Source organism: Choloepus didactylus, chromosome 4, assembly GCF_015220235.1.
Source record: "Choloepus didactylus isolate mChoDid1 chromosome 4, mChoDid1.pri, whole genome shotgun sequence".
NCBI classification, from domain to species: Eukaryota; Metazoa; Chordata; class Mammalia; order Pilosa; family Megalonychidae; genus Choloepus; species Choloepus didactylus.
The window spans coordinates 140,760,570-140,784,101 of record NC_051310.1 but is presented as its reverse complement, the minus strand read 5'-3'; the positions used below and the strand labels follow the sequence as shown (position 1 = coordinate 140,784,101).

Genomic DNA, 23,532 nt, shown 5'->3' with positions numbered 1-23,532 from the left:
ATATTAAAAAGGAAGAAAGAGCCAAAATCAAAGAACTAATGGATCAACTGAAGAAGCTAGAAAATGAACAGCAAACCAATCCTAAACCAAGTAGAAGAAAAGAAATAACAAGGATTAAAGCAGAAATAAATGACATAGAGAACAAAAAAACAATAGAGAGGATAAATATCACCAAAAGTTGGTTCTTTGAGAAGATCAACAAGATTGACAAGCCCCTAGCTAGACTGACAAAATCAAAAAGAGAGAAGACCCATATAAACAAAATAATGAATGAAAAAGGTGACATAACTGCAGATCCTGAAGAAATTAAAAAAATTATAAGAGGATATTATGAACAACTGTATGGCAACAAACTGGATAATGTAGAAGAAATGGACAATTTCCTGGAAACATATGAACAACCTAGACTGACCAGAGAAGAAATAGAAGACCTCAACCAACCCATCACAAGCAAAGAGATCCAATCAGTCATCAAAAATCTTCCCACAAATAAATGCCCAGGGCCAGATGGCTTCACAGGGGAATTCTACCAAACTTTCCAGAAAGAACTGACACCAATCTTACTCAAACTCTTTCAAAACATTGAAGAAAAGGGAACACTACCTAACTCATTTTATGAAGCTAACATCAATCTAATACCAAAACCAGGCAAAGATGCTACAAAAAAAGGAAAACTACCGGCCAATCTCCCTAATGAATATAGATGCAAAAATCCTCAACAAAATACTTGCAAATCGAATCCAAAGACACATTAAAAAAATCATACACCATGACCAAGTGGGGTTCATTCCAGGCATGCAAGGATGGTTCAACATAAGAAAAACAATCAATGTATTACAACACATTAAAAACTCGAAAGGGAAAAATCAATTGATCATCTCAATAGATGCTGAAAAAGCATTTGACAAAATCCAACATCCCTTTTTGATAAAAACACTTCAAAAGGTAGGAATTGAAGGAAACTTCCTCAACATGATAAAGAGCATATATAAAAAACCCACAGCCAGCATAGTACTCAATGGTGAGAGACTGAAAGCCTTCCCTCTAAGATCAGGAACAAGACAAGGATGCCCGCTGTCACCACTGTTATTCAACATTGTGCTGGAAGTGCTAGCCACCAGGGCAATCCGGCAAGACAAAGAAATAAAAGGCATCCAAATTGGAAAAGAAGAAGTAAAACTGTCATTGTTTGCAGATGATATGATCTTATATCTAGAAAACCCTGAGAAATCATCGATACACCTACTAGAGCTAATGAACAAATTTAGCAAAGTAGCGGGATACAAGATTAATGCACATAAGTCAGTAATGTTTCTATATGCTAGACATGAACAAACTGAAGAGACACTCAAGAAAAAGATACCATTTTCAATAGCAACTAAAAAAATCAAGTACCTAGGAATCAACTTAACCAAAGATGTAAAAGACCTATACAAAGAAAACTACATAACTCTACTAAAAGAAATAGAAGGGGACCTTAAAAGATGGAAAAATATTCCATGTTCATGGATAGGAAGGCTAAATGTCATTAAGATGTCAATTCTACCCAAACTCATCTACAGATTCAATGCAATCCCAATCAAAATTCCAACAACCTACTTTGCAGACTTGGAAAAGCTAGTTATCAAATTTATTTGGAAAGGGAAGATGCCTCGAATTGCTAAAGACACTCTAAAAAGGAAAAACGAAGTGGGAGGACTTACACTCCCTGACTTTGAAGCTTATTATAAAGCCACAGTTGCCAAAACAGCATGGTACTGGCACAAAGATAGACATATAGATCAATGGAATCGAATTGAGAATTCAGATATAGACCCTCAGATCTATGGCCGACTGATCTTTGATAAGGCCCCCAAAGTCACCGAACTGAGCCATAATGGTCTTTTCAACAAATGGGGCTGGGAGAGTTGGATATCCATATCCAAAAGAATGAAAGAGGACCCCTACCTCACCCCCTACACAAAAATTAACTCAAAATGGACCAAAGATCTCAATATAAAAGAAAGTACCATAAAACTCCTAGAAGATAATTTAGGAAAACATCTTCAAGACCTTGTATTAGGCGGCCACTTCCCAGACTTTACACCCAAAGCACAAGCAACAAAAGAGAAAATAGATAAATGGGAACTCCTCAAGCTTAGAAGTTTCTGCACCTCAAAGGAATTTCTCAAAAAGGTAAAGAGGCAGCCAACTCAATGGGAAAAAATTTTTGGAAACCATGTATCTGACAAAAGACTGATATCTTGCATATACAAAGAAATCCTACAACTCAATGACAATAGTACAGACAGCCCAATTATAAAATGGGCAAAAGATATGAAAAGACAGTTCTCTGAAGAGGAAATACAAATGGCCAAGAAACACATGAAAAAATGTTCAGCTTCACTAGCTATTAGAGAGATGCAAATTAAGACCACAATGAGATACCATCTAACACCGGTTAGAATGGCTGCCATTAAACAAACAGGAAACTACAAATGCTGGAGGGGATGTGGAGAAATTGGAACTCTTATTCATTGTTGGTGGGACTGTATAATGGTTCAGCCCCTCTGGAAGTCAGTCTGGCAGTTCCTTAGAAAACTAGATATAGAGCTACCATTCGATCCAGCGATTGCACTTCTCGGTATATACCCGGAAGATCGGAAAGCAGTGACACGAACAGATATCTGCACGCCAATGTTCATAGCAGCATTATTCACAATTGCCAAGAGATGGAAACAACCCAAATGTCCTTCAACAGATGAGTGGATAAATAAAATGTGGTATATACACACGATGGAATACTACACGGCAGTAAGAAGGAACGATCTGGTGAAACATATGACAACATGGATGAACCTTGAAGACATAATGCTGAGCGAAATAAGCCAGGCACAAAAAGAGAAATATTATATGCTACCACTAATGTGAACTTTGAAAAATGTAAAACAAATGGTTTATAATGTAGAATGTAGGGGAACTAGCAGTAGAGAGCAATTAAGGAAGGGGAACAATAATCCAAGAAGAACAGATAAGCTATTTAACGTTCTGGGGATGCCCAGAAATGACTATGGTCTGTTAATTTCTGATGGATATAGTAGGAACAAGTTCACAGAAATGTTGCTATATTATGTAACTTTCTTGGGGTAAAGTAGGAACATGTTGGAAGTTAAGCAGTTATCTTAGGTTAGTTGTCTTTTCTTACTCCCTTGTTATGGTCTCTTTGAAATGTTCTTTTATTGTATGGTTGTTTTCTTTTTAACTTTTTTTTTCATACAGTTGATTTAAAAAAGAAGGGAAAGTTAAAAAAAAAAAAAGAAAAAAGAAAAACAAGGAAAAAAAAAAGATGTAGTGCCCCCTTGAGGAGCCTGTGGAGAATGCAGGGGTATTCGCCTACCCCACCTCCATGGTTGCTAACATGACCACAGACATAGGGGACTGGTGGTTTGATGGGTTGAGCCCTCTACCATAAGTTTTACCCTTGGGAAGACGGTTGCTGCAAAGGAGAGGCTAGGCCTCCCTATATTTGTGCCTAAGAGTCTCCTCCTGAATGCCTCTTTGTTGCTCAGATGTGGCCCTCTCTCTCTGGCTAAGCCAACTTGAAAGGTGAAATCACTGCCCTCCCCCCTACGTGGGATCAGACACCCAGGGAAGTGAATGTCCCTGGCAACGTGGAATATGACTCCCGGGGAGGAATGTAGACCCGGCATCGTGGGATGGAGAACATCTTCTTGACCAAAAGGGGGATGTGAAAGGAAATGAAATAAGCTTCAGTGGCAGAGAGATTCCAAAACGAGCCGAGAGATCACTCTGGTGGGCACTCTTACGCACACTTTAGACAACCTTTTTTAGGTTCTAAAGAATTGGGGTAGCTGGTGGTGGATACCTGAAACTATTAAACTACAACCCAGAACCCATGAATCTCGAAGACAGTTGTATAAAAATGTAGCTTATGAGGGGTGACAATGGGATTGGGAATGCCATAAGGACCAAACTCCACTTTGTCTAGTTTATGGATGGATGTGTAGAAAAGTAGGGGAAGGAAACAAACAGACAAAGGTACCCAGTGTTCTTTTTTACTTCAATTGCTCTTTTTCACTCTAATTATTATTCTTGTTATTTTTGTGTGTGTGCTAATGAAGGTGTCAGGGATTGATTTAGGTGATGAATGTACAACTATGTAATGGTACTGTAAACAATCGAAAGTACAATTTGTTTTGTATGACTGCGTGGTATGTGAATATATCTCAATAAAATGATGATTAAAAAAGAAAAAAGAAAAAAGAAAAAAGAAAAACAAGGAAAAAAAAAGAGATGTAGTGCCCCCTTGAGGAGCCTGTGGAGAATGCAGGGGTATTCGCCTACCCCACCTCCATGGTTGCTAACATGACCACAGACATAGGGGACTGGTGGTTTGATGGGTTGAGCCCTCTACCATAAGTTTTACCCTTGGGAAGACGGTTGCTGCAAAGGAGAGGCTAGGCCTCCCTATATTTGTGCCTAAGAGTCTCCTCCTGAATGCCTCTTTGTTGCTCAGATGTGGCCCTCTCTCTCTGGCTAAGCCAACTTGAAAGGTGAAATCACTGCCCTCCCCCCTACGTGGGATCAGACACCCAGGGGAGTGAATCTCCCTGGCAACGTGGAATATGACTCCCGGAGAGGAATGCAGACCCGGCATCGTGGGACGGAGAACATCTTCTTGACCAAAAGGGGGATGTGAAAGGAAATGAAATAAGCTTCAGTGGCAGAGAGATTCCAAAACGAGCCGAGAGATCACTCTGGTGGGCACTCTTACGCACACTTTAGACAACCCTTTTTAGGTTCTAAAGAATTGGGGTAGCTGGTGGTGGATACCTGAAACTATCAAACTACAACCCAGAACCCATGAATCTCGAAGACAGTTGTATAAAAATGTAGCTTATGAGGGGTGACAATGGGATTGGGAATGTCATAAGGACCAAACTCCACTTTGTCTAGTTTATGGATGGATGTGTAGAAAAGTAGGGGAAGGAAACAAACAGACAAAGGTACCCAGTGTTCTTTTTTACTTCAATTGCTCTTTTTCACTCTAATTATTATTCTTGTTATTTTTGTGTGTGTGCTAATGAAGGTGTCAGGGATTGATTTAGGTGATGAATGTACAACTATGTAATGGTACTGTAAACAATCGAAAGTACAATTTGTTTTGTATGACTGCGTGGTATGTGAATATATCTCAATAAAATGATGATTAAAAAAAAATAGTAAGGGGAAGGAGGCTGCATCTGACAGTTGATCTTAAAAGGGCTGTTGCCTCTGGGTTTTAGGACTTGTCTGGTATAGGAACACTCTAGTGGATTTAAGTTTCTGAAAGATAAAACTTAGTGAGGGCATCTTTCATAGAATATCAGGTAGGGACCAAGGTATTTGGGGACTACTTTTGGTAAGGGCATGGCATGCTGTGGCCAATTGGGATGTCTGGCTGGAGTTTGCATAAGAGAAACCTCCAGGATAGCCTCTCAACTATATTTGGGATCTCTCAGCCACTGTGACCTCAGCTTGTCACCTTTCTTTTCCCCTCTTTTGGTCAAGTGGGTATTTTCAATCCCTCTCTGCCAGAGCCAGGCTCATTGCTGAGAATCATATCCCACATCCCCAGGGAGATTCATTTCCCTGGGAGTCTTTCCCTCATTGGGGGGGAAGTTAATGAATTTATTTGCTAAGTTGAGCTGAGAGAGAGAAAGGCCATATCTGAGCAACAAAGAGGTTCCCTGGAGGCGCCTCTTAAGCATAATTATAGGAGGGCTCAGCCTCACATTTACAACCCTAAATTTCACAAGAGCAAGTCTCAAGTCAAGGGCTTGATTTATTAAGTAGTGGGTTCCTAACTTGACTTAATATATATTCTATCCCAAGATGAACGGTCAGTTTCTTACATTATCTTCACTATGTTGTACTATCATCATCACTCTCAACTTTAAACAATTACCATAACATAATACATCCCAGAGCTCTTACCAGCTGCTAATTATTCATCCCTAGTGTTAGTGTAGAGTTGGTAAGATATTCCTATTAAATATAGTCATTAATATGTAATGGGTAGTTTTTCCATACCACTCTGTTGTTAACCCTCTGCAGCAGTGTCATATCTTATAAGTATATCATGCTAACACTTAATTAGGTTTGTGGTGCTACTCTGTGGATTACTTGCCTTTAAACAACCATTTACAAACATGTTCACCTTCAATGCCTTACTGATATAATCCCATTAATGAACCATAGTCACTCCTGACCATTCCCATATCATTAAGATCACTCTCATTATCACATCTGTACATATTAGATTATTGTTCCCCCTTCATTGGGTTCTGACTATCACTAGGTCCCCTATAGTCTACATTATAAGACACTTACTTTACATTTTTCACAGAAAGCACATTAGTGGTAACACAGACTATCTCTCCTTTTGTGTCTGGCTTATTTCACTCAGCATTACACTTCAAGGTTCATCCATGTTGTCAGATGTTTCATGACCTCATTCCTTCTTACTGCCATGCAGTATTCCATTGTCTGTATACATCACATTTTGTTTATCCACTCATCTGTCGAAGGACACTTGGATTGTTTCCATCTCTTGGCAATTGTGAACAATGCCACTATGAACATTGGTGTGCAAATATCTAATCATGTCACTACTTTCAGATCTTCTGGGTATATACTGAGAAGTGAAATTGCTGGATCACAGGTTAACTCGGTATCTAGTTGTCTGAGGAACCACCAAACTGTCCTCAATCTCTGTTTTCTGACTGGAGAGTTTAATCCATTTACATTTAAAATCACTACTGATAATATAGGTCTTTCTTCTGCCATTTTGCTAGTTAGCAGTTGTAAGCTTTATACCTTTTTTGTCCCTCATTTCTATTAAAGCCTACTTTTATATTTATTTGCTTTCTTGTGTGGTACCATATCAAGTGCCTTCTCATCTAACCAGATATATTTTTCATCTGTTTTCCTTGTGGTTACCATAGGGTTAAAATTTAACATCCTAAATATATAACAATGACATTTGGTTTGATACCAATTTAACTTCAATAGTAAGCACATATACTTTCTTGTAACCCTCTGTCCCCTGAGCATTTTTTTTGGTACTTACTACTCTTTATATCTGTACACTGTATGTAAAAAAAAACCTAGATTTAACATTACTTTTCATGCATCTGCATTTTAGCATCTGTAGGAAGTAAGAAGTAGAGTTACATACCAAACAATACAATACAATAATAAAGGCATTTATATTTATAATTACAGTTTTAATTATCCAATGGTTACATTTACTGCAGGTCTTTATTTCTTTATGCTGCTTTGAACCACTGTCTAGTGTCCTTTCATCTCAGTCTGAAGAACTCCCTTAGTACTGCTTGTAGGGAAGGTCTACAGTGATGTACTTCCTCAGTTTTTGCTTTATCTGAGAATGTCTTAATGTCTCCCTCATTTTTGAAAGAGAGTCTCACTGGATATAAAATTCCTGGCTGGCAGTTGTTTTCCTTCAGTACTTTAAGTATTTCAATCCATTGCCTTCTTGCCTCCATGGTTTCTGATGAGAAATCGGCACTTAATCTTTTTGGGGTTCCCTTGTATGTAACATGTTGCTTTTCTCTTACAGCTTTCATAACTCTCCCTGTCTTTTGCATTTGATAGAATAATCAATATATGACAGGGTGTATTTTTCATCATATTTATCTTGTTTGGCGTTCACTGAGCTTCTTGGATGTGCATATTCACTTCTTTTGCTAAGTTTGGGAAGTTCTCTGTTATGATTTCTTTCACTATTCTTCTGCCCCTTTCCTTTCTCTCTTCTCTCTACTCCCATAATGAGTATAGTGGTGTACCTGATGGTGTCCCATAGCTGTCTTAGGCTATTTTTGCTTTTAGTATTTCTTTTTCCTTTCTGCTCCTCAGCCTGACTCATTTCAAGTGCCTTGTCTTCAAGTTCACCGATTCCTTCTGCCAGCTCCATTCTGCTCTTGAAACCCTCCTCAGTATTTTTCATTTTAGTTATTGTGATCTTCAACTCCAGTAGGTCTGTTTGGTTCCTTTTTAAAATTTCTAGTCTCTTTATTTAGACTTTCATATTGTTAATACATTGTTTAACTGATGTGCTTGTTTGGATGTATTATGTCCCCCCAAACTCCATGTTCTTTGATGCAATCTTGTGGGGGCAGACATATTAGTGTTGATTAGGTTGGAAACTTCTGATTTGAGTGTTTCCATGGACATGTCTTTTATTTGTTTTCTTTTTTTGTTTTTTTTTTTTTGTGTTTTTTTTCCATGGAGATATGACCCACCCAACTGTGAGTGACACCTTTGGTTAGGGTATGATCTCTGATTGAATGTTTCCATGGAGGTATGGCCCCATCCATTCAGTGTGGGCCTTGATTAGTTCACTGGAGCCCTATAAAAGCTCAGACAGAAGGAGCTCACTGCCAGATTACATGATCCTGTATATAGAAAGTCTTGAACAATGTACAACAAAGCTACTAGAGGTAATAAACCAATTCAACAAAGTAGAAAGGTGTGAAACCAATACACAAAACTTAGTAATATTTCTATACAATAGTAATGCGCAATCCGAGGATGAAATCAAGAAAAAAAATTCCATTTACCATAGGAACTAAACGAATCAAATGTATAGGAATAAATTTAACCTAGGATGTAAATGACTTGTACACAGAAAACTATAAAACGTTGCTAAAAGAAATCAAAGAAGACCTAAATAAATGGAAGGACATTCCATGTTCATGGATTGAAAGACTATCATTAAGATGTCTATTCTACCCAAAATGATTTACAGATTCAATGCAATCCCAATCAAAATTCCAACAGCCTACTTTGTAGAAATGAAAAACTTAATTATCAAATTTATTTGGAAGGCTAAATGACCCCAAATAGCCAAAAACATCTTGAAAAAGAAGAATGAAGTTAGAGGAGTCATATTTCCTGACTTTAAAGCATACTACAAAGCTACAGTGATCAAACACCATGGTACTGATACCAGTATAGATATACTGACCAATGGAATCGAATTGAGAATTCAAAAATAGACCCTTACATCTATGGCCAATTGATTTTTTTTTAATTCAGTTTTATTGAGATATATTCACATACCATATGGTCATCCATGGTGTACATTCAACCATTCACAGTACCATCATCACCCCAATCCATTTTTGAACATTTTCTTTACACCAGAAAGAACAAAAATAAATAAATAAAAAAGTAAAAAAGAACACCCAAATCATACCCCCCATCCCATCCCAATCTTCATTTAGTCCCTGTCTCCATTTCTCTACTCATCCATCCATACACTGGGTAAAGGGAGTGTGATCCACAAGGTTTTCACCATCACACTGTCACCCCTTGTAAGCTACAATTGTCTTCAAGAGTCCAGGCCACTGGGTTGGAATTTGATAGTTTCAGGTATTTACTTCCAGCTATTCCAATTCACTAAAACCTAGAAAGGGATATCTATATAGTGCATAAGAATGCCCACCAGAGTGACCTCTCGACTCCATTTGAAATCTCTCAGCCACTGAAACTATTTTGTTTCATTCCGCTTCCGCCTTTTGGTCAAAAAGATATTCTCAATACAATGATGGGGTTCAGGCTCATCCCTGGGAATCACATCCTGCGTTGCCAGGGAGATTTATGCCCCTGGGAGTCAGGTCCTACGTAGGGGGCAGGAAAGTGAGTTTACCTGCCGAGTTGGCCATTTGATTTTTGACAGGGCTGCCAAGTCCACTCAATGGGGAAAGAATTTCTCTTCAATATATGGTGCTTGGAGAATTGAACATTTATATGCAAAAGAATGAAAGAGGACGCCCATGTCACACCATATACAAAAATTAACTCAAAATCGATCAAAGACCTAAATATAAGAATCACAACTGAGGTCTCTGGACAAGTTGGCGGCTAGGTGAGACAGAGCAAAAATCACCTCCGTGGAAAACACTAGATAAAAAACCAGAAAGTGACCCAGAACACCACTTCCAGAGTAGCACCAGCTGGACAAGTTCTGCTAAAGCCACAGGGAACGTGAGTTTGGTGAAACCAGGAGTCTGCATTCTGAAACGAGTGAGTGAGTCGGCTGAGTCCCTCGGCCACGCTGCAGTGTGGGGAAACGGTGGGTTGGCGTTTTTTTTTTTAAAAAAAAAAAAAAAAAAAAGGAGCCCGGGAACAGCTGCAGATAAGACGGGAGTGGACTGAACTGACGCCTTGGTGTCTGGGGTGGAGGATACCCCTTCCCACACCCACTGCTGATTGTCTCGGGTCCAGGGGAGCAAAGGGGAGCCAAAAGGAGAGAGAGAAAAAAAAAAAAAACAAAACCGCACGACTTGCAACCGTCTCCCCAGCAGGCGGGGCTACTCCTGCCCAGGGCTGAACACACAGCACACAGCCGAGCAAAGAAATCCAGCCTGACGGGGAGTCTTTCCCGCAGCACCGCTCACACGACACAATATCGGCCGTGGACAGTGGCCCTGAATACACCCACAGCTGATTGTCCCGGAGCTGGGAGGGCGGAGCTGTGCAGAAAGGGGTAAGTTAACGCGTCCCATTCAACCATCTTTGAAGTGGGCTGGGAACGCCCCTACACAGCCTGGCCGCCCAGGGCTTCCCTGGAGGCCGGCGCTCACTTGTGACGTGGCACAGCCCTCCCCCCCCAGCAGAGGTCCTGGAAAAGCACAGCAGGGAGTGGGGAACCGCTTGGAAATCCCAGGGAACCTACGCCAACACCAAGGACTTTTGTGTCAGCGGCAGAGAACAGCCTTAAATCTCCGGGAACACCTGGGAGGTTTGATTATTAAACCTGCCCTTCCTCCCTAACCGCTCAGGCACATGCCCCTCATTGAGGGCAGACAGCACCGACAACACACCCAAATTAAGTGCACCAATTGGACCCCACAAGAATCAGATCCCCACACACCACAAAGCTGGGGAGAACTGACTTGAGAGGAATAAGTGACTCACGGACACCATCTGCTGGTTAGTTAGAGAAAGTGTATGTCACCAAGCTGCAATTCTAACAAATTAAAGATCAAGTAAAGCAAATGCCAAGAGGCCAAAAACAACAGAAAATCTTAAAGCATATTATAAAACCAGATGACATGGAGAACCCAAACCCAAACACTCAGATCAAAAGATCAGAAGACACACAGTTCTTGGCCCAATTAATCAAAGAACTACAGACAGGCAATGAGAGCATGGCACGGGATATAAAGGACTTGAAGAAGAGTATGGCACAGAATATAAAAGACATAAAGAAGACCCTAGAAGAGCATAAAGAAGATATTGCAAGAGTAAATAAAAAAATAGAAGATCTTATGGAAATTAAAGAAACTGTAGGCCAAATTAAAAAGACTCTGGATACTCATAATACAAGATTAGAGGAGGATGAACAACAACTCAGCCTCCTCGAGGAGCACAGAACAGAAAATGAAAGAACAAAAGAAAGAATGGGGAAAAAAATTGAAAAAATCAAAATGGATCTCAGGGATATGATAGATAAAATAAAATGTCCAAATTTAAGATTCATTGGTGTCCCAGAGGGGGAAGAGAAGGGTAAAGGTCTAGAAAGAGTATTCAAAGAAATTGTTGAGGAAAACTTCCTAAACCTTCTACACAATATAAATACACAAAGCATAAATGCCCAGCGAACTCCAAATAGAATAAATCCAAATAAACCCACTCCAAGACATATTCTGATCAGACTGTCAAATACTGAAGACAAGAAGCAAGTTCTGAAAGCAGTAAGAGAAAAGCAACTCACCACATACAAAGGAAACAACATTAAGACTAAGTAGTGACTACTTAGTGGCCACCATGGAGGCGAGAAGGCAGTGGCATGACATATTTAAAATTCTGAGAGAGAAAAATTTCCAACCAAGAATACTTTATCCAGCAAAACTCTCCTTCAAATTTGAGGGAGAGCTTAAATTTTTCACAGACAAACAAATGCTGAGACAGTTTGCTAATAAAAGAGCTGCCCTACTTCAGATACTAAAGAGAGTCCTACCGACAGAGAAACAACGAAATGAGAGAGAGATACAGAGAATTTCAACAGACATATATAGAATATTACATCCCAGGTCACTGGGACACACGTTCTTCACTAGTGATCACGGATCTTTCTCCAGAATGGACTGTATGCGGGGACATAGAAACAAGCCTCAATAAAATAAAAAATAAAAAAATGAATTTGTTCAAAGCACATTCTCTGACCACAATGGAATACAAATAGAAGTCAATAACCATCAGAGACTTGGAGAATTCACAAACAACTGAAGGATAAAAATGAGGGGGAGATGAAAACATTCCCAGATAATCAAAAGCTGAGGTACTTCATCACCAGTAGATCAGTCCTATAAGAAATGCTAAAGGGAATTGTGCAGGCTGAAAGGAAGGGACACTAAACAATTGACTGAAACCACATGAAGAAATAAAGATTTCCAGTAAAGATCACATGGTAAATATAAAGACCAATACTACTGTATTGTTGATTTATAACTCCACTATTTACTTCCTACAGGATCTAAAATCATAAACTGTAATGATAAATTGGTGGTTTTGGACTCAATGTAAAATATGTAATTTTTGACAAGAACTACATAAAGGTGGGGGAATGGAGGAGTACAGGAACACAGTTTACGTGTCCTATTGAAGTTAAGTTGGTATCAAAGAAAACAAGATTGTTATAGATTTAAGATGTTAAATTTAAGCCCCATGGTAAACACAAAGAAAGTATCAGAGAATATGACCAAAGAGATGAAAAGTAGAGTAGGGGTTCCAAGAAGTGGGGGAAAGGGCAATGGGGAGTCAAGAAATGAGAGTAGGGTTTTTGTTTGGGGTGAAGGGAAACTTCTAGAAATGGATGGTCGGAAGGTGATAGCATTGCAACATTCTAAATGTGATTAATCCCACTAATGGAATGCTAGGGAGGGGTGGAATAGGAAGATTTAGGCTATATATAGCTTTCCACAATTGAAAAAAAAAAATAATAAGACAGTCTAAATAGATGACAATTAAATGCCAAGGATGATCCTGGATGGGATCTGAGGTCGGAGGAGAGGAGGCTCAAAGGGGTACAGATGGGACACAAGAAAAAAAAAAAAAAGGAAATATAGAATGTAAGCTTTATATCAATGTTGAATTTCTTGAACTTCTTAGCTGTGCTTAATGACATTGCATAAAATAATGTTCTTGTCCATGGGAAAGGTATATGTGAATTATATTGTTTGCTCAAAGACATGTGCAGCTTGCTCTCATATGTTCAGAGGACAGAGCAATAGATGATGGGTATTAGGGAGGGAGGAAGGGAGGGAGAGAGGGAGGGAAAGAAAGAGACGGTGGTGTGACAGGATCTTAAAGGTGATGGATTGGGGTATCAGGCGAGGGGGGTCGGGGTATGATGGAGTTCTATGTATGGGGTTTGTACTGTTCTTGCAACTGTTCCTGTAAGATTGAACTTATTTCAAAATAAAATTTATTTAAAAAAAAAAAAAAATCCGGGCCAGGTGCTGCTGCTGATGCCCAAGTGCACCTCCCCAAGCCTCAGACCGCCGGCGTTGCATCTCTGCTCGGCTGTCCCACAGGCCGCTGAAACGCAGCTTGCCAGCTCCATCACATCTCTCCTGCTCTCCCATCCCCATCTTCTCCAGCTCGGTTATCGCCACGCCCTCGCCATCCCACCCACCAGGAAGTCATAGTTGCTCTGCCTCCAACACATCACCTGCCCCTATCTTTACTGCCACCACTCTTGTCCATGCCATCAACACCTTTTACCTGGACAATTGCAAAAAGCTTCCCAGTTTCCACTGGCACTCACTGCATCTAGTCTCCACATGGCTGCGGCAGTGGGCATTTTAAACGAGACATGTCTCTCTGGCTTTGCACCCTCTCCTGGGCTCTGCTTCTCCTTGGAATCCAATCCAAGGCTTTCTGCGATCTGGCCCCTGCCCTTTGCCTAACTCCTCTTCTCCCCTCCTTCTTTCTCACTACTCCGAGCCACAGGGGCCTCTTCCAGTTCCTTGAACAAGCCCAGGCTTTCCTTTCTCGGGGTCCTTGAACTTGTTCTTCCTCCAGGGGCTCCTCCTTTCACATCTGCATGCGGCTTGCCTCCTTCTCACTCTTTGGGTTGAAGCTTAAACTTCACCCACGCCACCTCCTCGCCGAGGCCTCTCCTGACCGTTTCTTTCTAGAAGCAGCTCCCCCTCTCTCCCCACTTAAGGCTGTCCACATTGCCCCACTTGCTTTCCTCGGTGCTCACTGCACTCCTGGGGTTTGTTGATCTCTCCTAGTGAACGGGAGCTAGTCTGCTCTCACTTCCACATCCCAGAGGCTAGAGCTGCGACGGGTGCAGGGAAAGTGCAAAAAAAAAAAAAAAAAGAATCACAACTATAAAACTCCTAGAAGAAAATGTAGGTCAACAGACAAGTAGATAAACAAAACGTATATTCATACAATGGAATACTATGCAGCAGTAAGAAGCAACAAGGTCTTGAAACATACGGCAGCATGAATGAACCTTCAAGATATAATTCTGAGTGAAATAACTCAGACACAAAAGGAGAGATTTGCATGTTACCACTTCTATGAACTATCTGAACAATGTTAAATCAAGGTCTTATAAGAATATTGGGGACCTAGTGATAGATAGTAGCTAGTAAGGGGGAATGATAATCTAATACATCCAGATATGTTAATGATGGTGAATTCAAAGGTATGGTAATGGATAGGGGTGACAATTGTTAAACTTAGATCCTTATAGAGCTCCTATGCCAGCTAAGTCCCAAAACCCAGAGGCAATAGCCTGTTCAAAAATATCAACCAGATATGTCCCCTTTGCTAATAAAGATAAGCTGTCGCATCTGGCACCTCCCATGACCAAAAAAGAGGCACAATGCCTAGTCAGCCTCTTTGGATTTTGGAGACAACATATTCCTCATTTGGGTGTGTTACTCTGGTCCATTTTCTAAATGACCAGAAAAGCTTCTAGTTTTGAGTGGGAACCAGAACAAGATGAGGCTCTGCGACAGGTCCAGGCTGCTGTACAAGCTGCTCTGCCACGTGGACCATATGATCCAGCTGATCCAATGGTGCTGAAGTGTCAGTGGCAAATAGAAATGCTGTTTGGAGCCTTTGGCAGGCTCCTATAGGAAAATCACAATGCAGGCCCTTAGGATTTTATAGTAAGCCTTACCATCCTCTACAAATACCTACTTTCCTTTTGAGAAACAGCTTTTGGCCTCCTATTGGGCCTTAGTAGAGGCAGAACGCTTAACCATGGGCCATCAAGTTACCATGAGACCTAAGTTACCTATCATGGGCTGGGTGTTGTCCAACCTGCCAAGCCATAAAGTTGGGCATGCACAGCCACACTCCATCATAAAATGGAAATGGTATATATGAGATAGGGCTCGAGAGGGGTCTGTACCAGTTTGTATATATTATGTCCCCCAGAAAAAGCCATGTTCTTTGATATAATCTTGTGGGGGCAGACATATTAGTGTTGATTAGGTTGGAATCCTTTGGTTGAGTGATTCCATGGAGATGTGACTCAATCAACTGTAAGTGAAAGATTTGATTGGATAATTTCCATGGAGGTGTACCTCACCCATTCAGGGTGGGTGTTATTTATTGGAATAGTATCAAAGAGTTCACAAACAGAAGGACCTCAGAGCAGCTAAGAGTGACATTTTGGAGAGCAAGTGAGAGTGACATTTTGAAGAGGAGCTGCAGCACACAGAGGACAAAATGCCCCAAAAGCAACATTTTGGGATCACCATTTTGAAATGCAAACTGGGAGCAAGCAGACGCCAGCCACGTGCCTTCCCAGAGCTAACAGGTTTTCCGGACACCAATGGCTATCCTTCAGTGAAGGTACCCTATTGCTGATGCCTTACCTTGGACACTTTATGGCCTTAAGACTGTAACTCTGTAACCAAATAAACCCCTTTTATAAAAGCCAATCCATTTCTGGTATTTTGCATGACGGCAACATTAGCAAACCGAAACAGATTTTGGTACCAGAGAAGTGGGATGCTGCTGTGTTTGCAAATACCAAACATGTTGGAATGGCTTTTTTTTTTTATCTTCATTTTATTGAGATATATTCACATACCACACAGTCATACAAAACAAATCGTACATTTGATTGTTCACAGTACCATTACATGGTTGTACATTCATCACCTAAATCAATCCCTGACACCTTCATTAGCACACACACAAAAATAATAAGAATAATAATTAAAGTGAAAAAGAGCAATTGAAGTAAAAAAGAACACTGGGTACCTTTGTCTGTTTGTTTGTTTGTTTCCTTCCCCTATTTTTCTACTCAACCATCCATAAACTAGACAAAGTGGAGTGTGGTCCTTATGGTTTTCCCAATCCCATTGTCACCCCTCATAAGCTACATTTTTATACAATTGTCTTCGAGATTCATGGGTTCTGGGTTGTAGTTTGATAGTTTCAGGTATCCACCAGCTACCCCAATTCTTTAGAACCTAAAGAGGGTTGTCTAAATTGTGCATAAGAGTGCCCACCAGAGTGACCTCTCGGCTCCTTTTGGAATCTCTCTGCCACTGAAGCTTATTTCATTTCCTTTCACATCCCCCTTTTGGTCAAGAAGATGTTCTCCGTCCCACGATGCCAGCTCTACATTCCTCCCCGGGAGTCATATTCCACGTTGCCAGGGAGATTCACTCCCCTGGGTGTCTGATCCCACGTAGGGGGGAGGGCAGTGATTTCACCTTTCAAGTTGGCTTAGCTAGAGAGAGAGGGCCACATCTGAGAAACAAAGAGGCATTCGGGAGGAGGCTCTTAGGCACAATTATAGGGAGGCCTAGCCGCTCCTTTGCAGCAACAGTCTTCCCAAGGGTAAAACCTACGGTAGAGGGCTCAACCCATCAAACCACCAGTTCCCTATGTCAGTGGTCATTGGAACGGCTTTTTAAATGTATAAGGGGAAGATTCTGGAAGAATTGTAAGAAGCTTGATAGAAAAGGCCAAAACTGCTTTGAAGAGACTGTGAAAATACGGACTCTAAAGAAACTTCTGATAAGGCCTTTAGCAGAAATGTTGAATGTGCCATTGCAAACTGGAAGAAAGGCGATCCTTGTTTTAAAGTGGCAAAATTGAGTCCTGGTGTTGGATGAAAGGTAGCATTTGAGAGTGATGAGCTGGGATGCTTAGCTGAGGAGATTCTGAAACTAGCCTGGCTTCTCCTTGCAAATGATAGTAAAATGCGAGCAGAAAGGATAAGCTGAGAAATGAACCCTTTCATTTCATTTCATTTCAGGAAACCAGTAACTGATAGTTTGGAAAATTCCGGCCTTCCAGAAAGTGAGACCCCAGAAACTACAGCCCCATGTGAGGATTTAACGAAACATGGAAACTAACCACCATTTCAGTACAAGCCAGGATTGGAGATGGAGTTATCCAGAAAGGATTTGTGGAAAGTCCTATTATCTGGTCGTTTTGACCCCTGTAAACTGCATGCCAAGCCTACAGAATTTTTGTGAGTTCTTTATAGAAGGAAGCATTGCTGGTCTGGACTGGAGGGGACAAAGGAACAAATTGAAGGAAAAATTTCTTCAAAGACAGAGCCATGGAGATTGAGGTTTGGAGCCAAGAGGTCTCAGGCTGGGGGAGTGGAGCAGCCCATGTACATGGAAAGGGTAAGTTTGCCCCTGAGGCAGAGTGCGGGCATTCTGACTGGATGCTGGGGAACAGTGCTGCCACCCCAGGCCTCAGAGAGGGTGGAGCACATTCCCCAGAGATTGGGGAGAGCCTGGCCGCCACTCCATTGTTCGGAGAGGGGAGAGCCTTTGCCCCAGAAAGGCAGAGTCCAGGTGGCACCCCAATGCTTGAGAAGGTGGGGCCAAGAAAAAGGTGGTCTCCCCAATGTGTGGATATGTTGGAGCACTCACCCCAGCGTTTGGAGAGAAAAGGGCTGCTGCATAAGCTTTTGGAAAGAGTTGGACTCCCACTCTCTCAAGCTCCAAGGATAAATGACTCTCAGACTTTGAAATCTAATGGAGTTTGCCCTGCAGATTTTAGGAATTGTTTTGGTCCCTTAAAGCCTATTTTCCTTTCAGTTTTTCCTTACGGCAATGGGAATGTTTATCCTATGCCTGTCCCTCCTTTGTATATTGGCAGCAGATAACTTGTTCTAAGTTCACAGGTCCACAAGCACAGGGGAATTTTGCTTTAGGACAGACCATGCCTGTAATGATTTTGATGGAAACTTGCACTTACCTATTATTACTGAAATGATTTAAGGTTTTGTGATATTGTGACGGGATGAATCTATTTTGTATTTGGAAAGAATATGTTTTTCTGGGGTCCAGGGGGTGGAATGTGCTGGTTTGTAAATATTATGTCCCCCAGAAAAAGCTATATTCTTTAATGCAATCTTGTGGGGGCAGACGTATTAGTGTTGATTAGGTTGGAAACTTTTGATTGTGTTTCCATGGAGATGTGACCCACCCAACTGTGAGTGACACTTTTGGTTAGGGGGTGACCTCTGATTGAACGTTTCCATGGAGGTGTAGCCCTGCCCATTCAGGATGGTTCTTAATTAAATCACTGGAGTTCTTTAAAAAGAGCCACACAGGCCCAGATATTTGCTGCAGCTTACAGAGACATTTCAAACACTGCTTTTGAAAGCTGACACTTTGGAGAACGCCATTTTGAAATGCAACGTGGGAGCAAGCAGACGCCAGCCACATGCCTTCCCAGCTAACAGAGGTTTTCTGGGTGCCAATGGCCTTTCTCCAGTGAAGGTAACCTATTGTTGATGCCTTACCTTGGACACTTTATGGCCTTAAGACTGTAACTTTGTAATCAAGTAAACCCCCTTTATAAAAGCCAATCCATTTCTGGTATTTTGCAAAACGGCCGCATTAGCAAACTAGAACAGGGCCCTGAAGGCACAAGTAAGTTATGTGAGAAGTGGCCCAAATGCCCATGGCCCCCACTCCCTCCACCTTACCTTCCCTTTGCCAGCCCACAGCTATGGCCTCTTGGGGAGTTCCTTACAATCAGTTGACTGAGAAAGAGAAAACTCAGGCCTGAAGACAGATGGTTCTGCATGATATGCAGGCACCACCCAAAAGTGGAGAGCTGCAGCACTGCAGCCCCTTTCTGGGATGTCCCTGAAGGACAGTGGTAAGGGGAAATCCTCCCAGTGGGTGAAACTTTGAGCAGTGCACCTGGCTGTTCATTTTGCTTGGAAGGAGAACTGGCCAGAGGTGCATCTGTATACTGATTCATGGGCTGTTGCTAATGGTTTGGCTAATGGTTGCTAATGGTTTAACGGTCAGGGACTTAGAAGGAACATGATTGGAAAACTGGTGACAAAGAAGTCTGAGGGAGAGGTATGTGGATAGAGCTTTCTGAGTGGGCAAAAACATGAAGATATTTGTGTCCCATGTGCATGCTCACCAGAGGGTGACTTCAGCAGAGGAAGATTTTAATAATCAAGTGGATAAAATGACCCATTTGGTGGATACCAATCAGCCTCTTTCCCCAGCTACTCCAGTCATTGCCCAATGCACTCATGAACAAAGTGGTCACAGTGGTAGGGATGGAGGTTATCATGGGCTCAGCAACATGGACTTCCACTCACTAAGGCCAATCTGGCCATAGCCACTGCTGAGTGCCCAATCTCCCAGCAGCAGAGACTCACACTAAGTCCCTAATATGGCACCATTCCCCAAGGTGATCAGCCTGCTACCTGGTGACAGGTTGATTACATTGAACCACTTCCATCATGGAAGGAGCAGCGATTCGTTCTCACTGGAATAGACACATACCCCGGATATGGGTTTGCCTTCCCTGCAAACAATGCTTCTGCCCAAACTACCATCTGTGGACCCAGGGAATGCTTTATCCACTGTTATGGTATTCCACACAGCATTGCTTCTGAACCAAGGAACCCAATTCACAGCAAATGAAGTGAGGGAATGGGCACATGCTCATGGAATTCTCTGGTCTTACCATGTTCCCCATCATGCAGAGGCAGCTGGATTGACAGAACGGTAGAATGGCCTTTTGAAGACTCAATTACGGCACTAACCAGGTGGCAATACCTTGCAGGGCTGGGGCAGTGTTCTCCAGGCGGCTGTGTATGCTCTGAATCAACAACAGCTCTATGAGGCTTTTCTCCCATAGCCAGGATTCATGGGTCCAGGAATCAAGGGGTAGAAACAGGAGTGGCACCACTCACTATCACTCCTAGTGATGCACTAGGAAAATTTTTGCTTCCTGTCCCTGCAACCTTAAGCTCTGCTGGTCTACAAGTCTTAGTTCCAAAAGGAGGATTGCTTCCACCAGGAGACACACCAATAATCCCACTGAACTGGAAGCTAAGACTGCCACCTGGCCACTTTGGGCTTCTTATGCCTCTAAATCAATAGGCAAGGAAGGGGATTACTGTACTGACTGGGGTGAGTAATCCTGACTATCAAGGGGAAATAGCACTGCAACTACAAAATGGAGGTAAAGAAGAGTTTTCCTGGAATACAGGAGATCCCCTAGGGCGTCTCTTAGTTCTACCATGCCCTGTGATTAAAGTCAATGGAAAACTGCAACAACCCAATCCAGACAGGACTACCAATGGCCAAGAAACTTCAGGAATGAAGGTTTGTGTCACCCCACCAGGCAAAGAACCTCAGCCAGCTGAAGTGCTTGCTGAAGATAAAGGGAACATGGAGGACCTTCACTTCTTCTTCAGCTAGCCAGCAAAGCGTTTTCTAAAGAGTTCATCGAACACCTTCATCTGAGTTGCCAGTTCGCTGCCTGCCCTATGGAATTTGGATTCATGCAACCTGCCCTACGGAATTTGGACTCATTCATCCCCACAGTTGCGTGAGACACTTTTATAAAATCTTGTATTTACAGATATCTCTTGTTGTTTCTGTTTCCCTAGAGAACCCTAACTAATACAAAGTACAAGGAAGGAGCAGGTTTGGAGAGAGAAGTTCAAGAGTTCAGTTTTGGATGTAGTAAGATTTAGACTCCTGTGAAACATCCAAATAGAGAGACCAAGTAGGCAGATCAATATATGGATTTTGGACTCGAAGAAATGGTCTGAATGTAAGTTAAATTTGGTGTTGGTGCCTATCACTACCACTGAGCAGTATGGTACTTGACAGCGCTAAGGTGGCACAGTGAAAGGAGCCCCAACCAGGGCTGGGCAGCAAAGGATCTGGGCTCTGGTCCCAATTCTGTCACTAACTACCCTGAGTTTCAGTTTCACCATCAGTAATACAAAGAGGTTGGCAAAGATCAGGCCTTCTTAACCTTTTTAAAATAAGAATCACCTCCTCTCCTCCAAAATGAATATGCAAAAAATATTATACATGATTTTAGGAGTTCGCTCAGCTCCTGGAGGCTTTCTGTGGATGCCAAATTAAGAACTCTTGGAATACAGGACCAGATGACCAAAGTTTAGGAGGCCTACCTTATGTACACTTTAAAGATCTGTCGGTCCCCACGGTGCCCCTAGAGACTATGACAGATGTTGAGCCAAGGATAAGGAATGCCAGGGTCTAGGTCTCCCTTGTTCTCTACCAAGAAGTATCTACTACCATGAAGCTGGACAGTATATTTGAAGGCCTCAGCCTACTTTTCAAGGTCTACCTTCTATCCTTTCTTCTCAGCCTCTGCTCCAGACAAACTGAACTGTACATACTCTCCTCTTTCTTGGAAATACCCTACCACCATCTCCACATGTTCAATGTTCTTCATGTCTGTTCTTCAAGGCCTCAAATGCCTTCTCTATTTCCCTCACCCCTTCCCCCAGACTAAGCAATCTCACCCTCCTCTGAACATCCACAGCACTTTGTATCCATCTTAAGGGACTTACCACTTTCTCCCTATATTATAGTTAATTACGCAAGAATCTTATTTCCCCTACTAAAATGCCAGAGCAGCACCTGGCACATGTTAACACTGCTACCCTTTATAAAGAGCTTTCTCACATATCCCTTATCTCACCTGAGTAAGCCCAACCACCTCTGCCCAGCTCAGAATCTAATCTATTGCCTAGACCACAGCCCTACCTGACCTTCTAGTGGCAGCTCCTCCATTCCCACTCCCATTCCCATGTCCATTCTGCATACTGAATATTTTCATAAATATACGATTTTGTCACTTCTCTGATTAATATATACATCACTGGAAATTGGGAAATTGTCTTTCTCAGGAGTTCTCAACTTCAGGATTCCAAAACATTGCCTGGATGTAGTATGAAATGTCTCAAATAATTTCTATTAGTAAAGTACTAATGAAATGATTTAACAAATGTAACACCTATATAGGTGTTAGGCATTATTAGTACTGAAATGTTACTCCTTATGAGAGAGATGTAGCAGATGCTTTTGGTGCTCTGCTGACATCCCAGTGGGCCACTTTTGATTTCAGCTGCAGCTGCGGTGGACAGTTCTGAGCAGGGTGACAGCAACACTCCTGAGGGTTCTCTGGGTCTCTCTCTCTGCTTCTCTGCCCAGAGATCCTGCTTCTTACAAGTTTCACACAGCCCATGAGCAAGGCAGCTCCACAGTACTGGGGCACTAATTTTAATTCAATTAATTGTTTAACTTCCCTTCCTACATTGCTACAACTACCACCAGGATCCAGGGGGAGACAGAAATCTTAAGTCCAGCTTCTGCCTTGATCACTCTGTTCAACACCTTGGCACCTTTACCAAAACCTTCCTGTGGAACTCCAGGCTACCTGCCTTCTTACCCTTCTGACCCCTCTGCTTTGGGCCCACTATCACAAGTTAAGAAGTACAACACCTGAGCATTTGCTACTTGAAAAGTGACAATGGCTGGGGTGGAAAAGAAAACAGAGACGGCAGGGTCATAGGTCACAACGCCAAGAGGGGATTTAGGAGTAGGCGACTCTTGAACCTTTCTTTCGCCCTAGTCTCTAAGCGGAGTTAAAGCAGCCTCCCAGCGGCACTGAATAAAACACCTCCAGCCACAGTCAAGACGGAAGCGGACTGAGGGCTGAGACTGCGCCGGCGCAGGGAGCAGATTAGGTTCCCCACTCAGGCTCAGCCTGGGGCCTCTCTCGGACTGGCGCTACCGGAAAAGCACATCCGTCCAGCGCTAGAAGCCTCCAGAACCCCGTTCCCCGATAGGCCCCCAGACTCTCCTGGAGAGGTCTGGAGAGCACCTTCTGAGGCCGTCGGGCTGTCCCTCGCTCCCCGCCTAGCACCTGGCTAAGCTGGAGAGCGGATGCCAGCCGCGGGCGAGGGGATAGAACTGGAAGGGCCGCCAGGCGGCTCTGGACACGTCCTCCTCGCCACCGTTCTCACCTCTTTGTCCGCCGCCTTCTCCTCGATGCCTAAAAGCGCGTACAGGTCCATCTGTAATAGCTCCTTGGTCACCGCCATAATTCCGACTCTGACTCGCTTCGTACTACAACTCCCAAGAGTCTATGCGTGCGTCCCGGCGGACTGCCGGCTCCGAGCAGGCTTAATGGCGCTTGGCCCCCTGGGAATTGTGT

At 42.4% G+C, this 23,532-nt stretch overlaps 1 protein-coding gene across 4 annotated transcripts in view; it reads right to left on the bottom strand.

The window, feature by feature from the left end:
* The window catches only part of DNAJC17 (DnaJ heat shock protein family (Hsp40) member C17), a 60,879-nt gene extending 37,410 nt beyond the window's left edge, over positions 1 to 23,469 (bottom strand). For 3 of the 4 annotated variants that reach the window (XM_037834289.1, XM_037834288.1, XM_037834290.1), the window contains exon 1: positions 23,342 to 23,469. In XM_037834289.1, the coding sequence (XP_037690217.1) occupies positions 23,342 to 23,419 (78 nt within the window). In that variant the 5' untranslated portion in view covers positions 23,420 to 23,469. The remainder of the gene's footprint in view (positions 1 to 23,341) is intronic. The other variant, XM_037834287.1, reaches the window with a different exon arrangement.
* Positions 23,470 to 23,532: the final 63 nt, after the last annotated feature.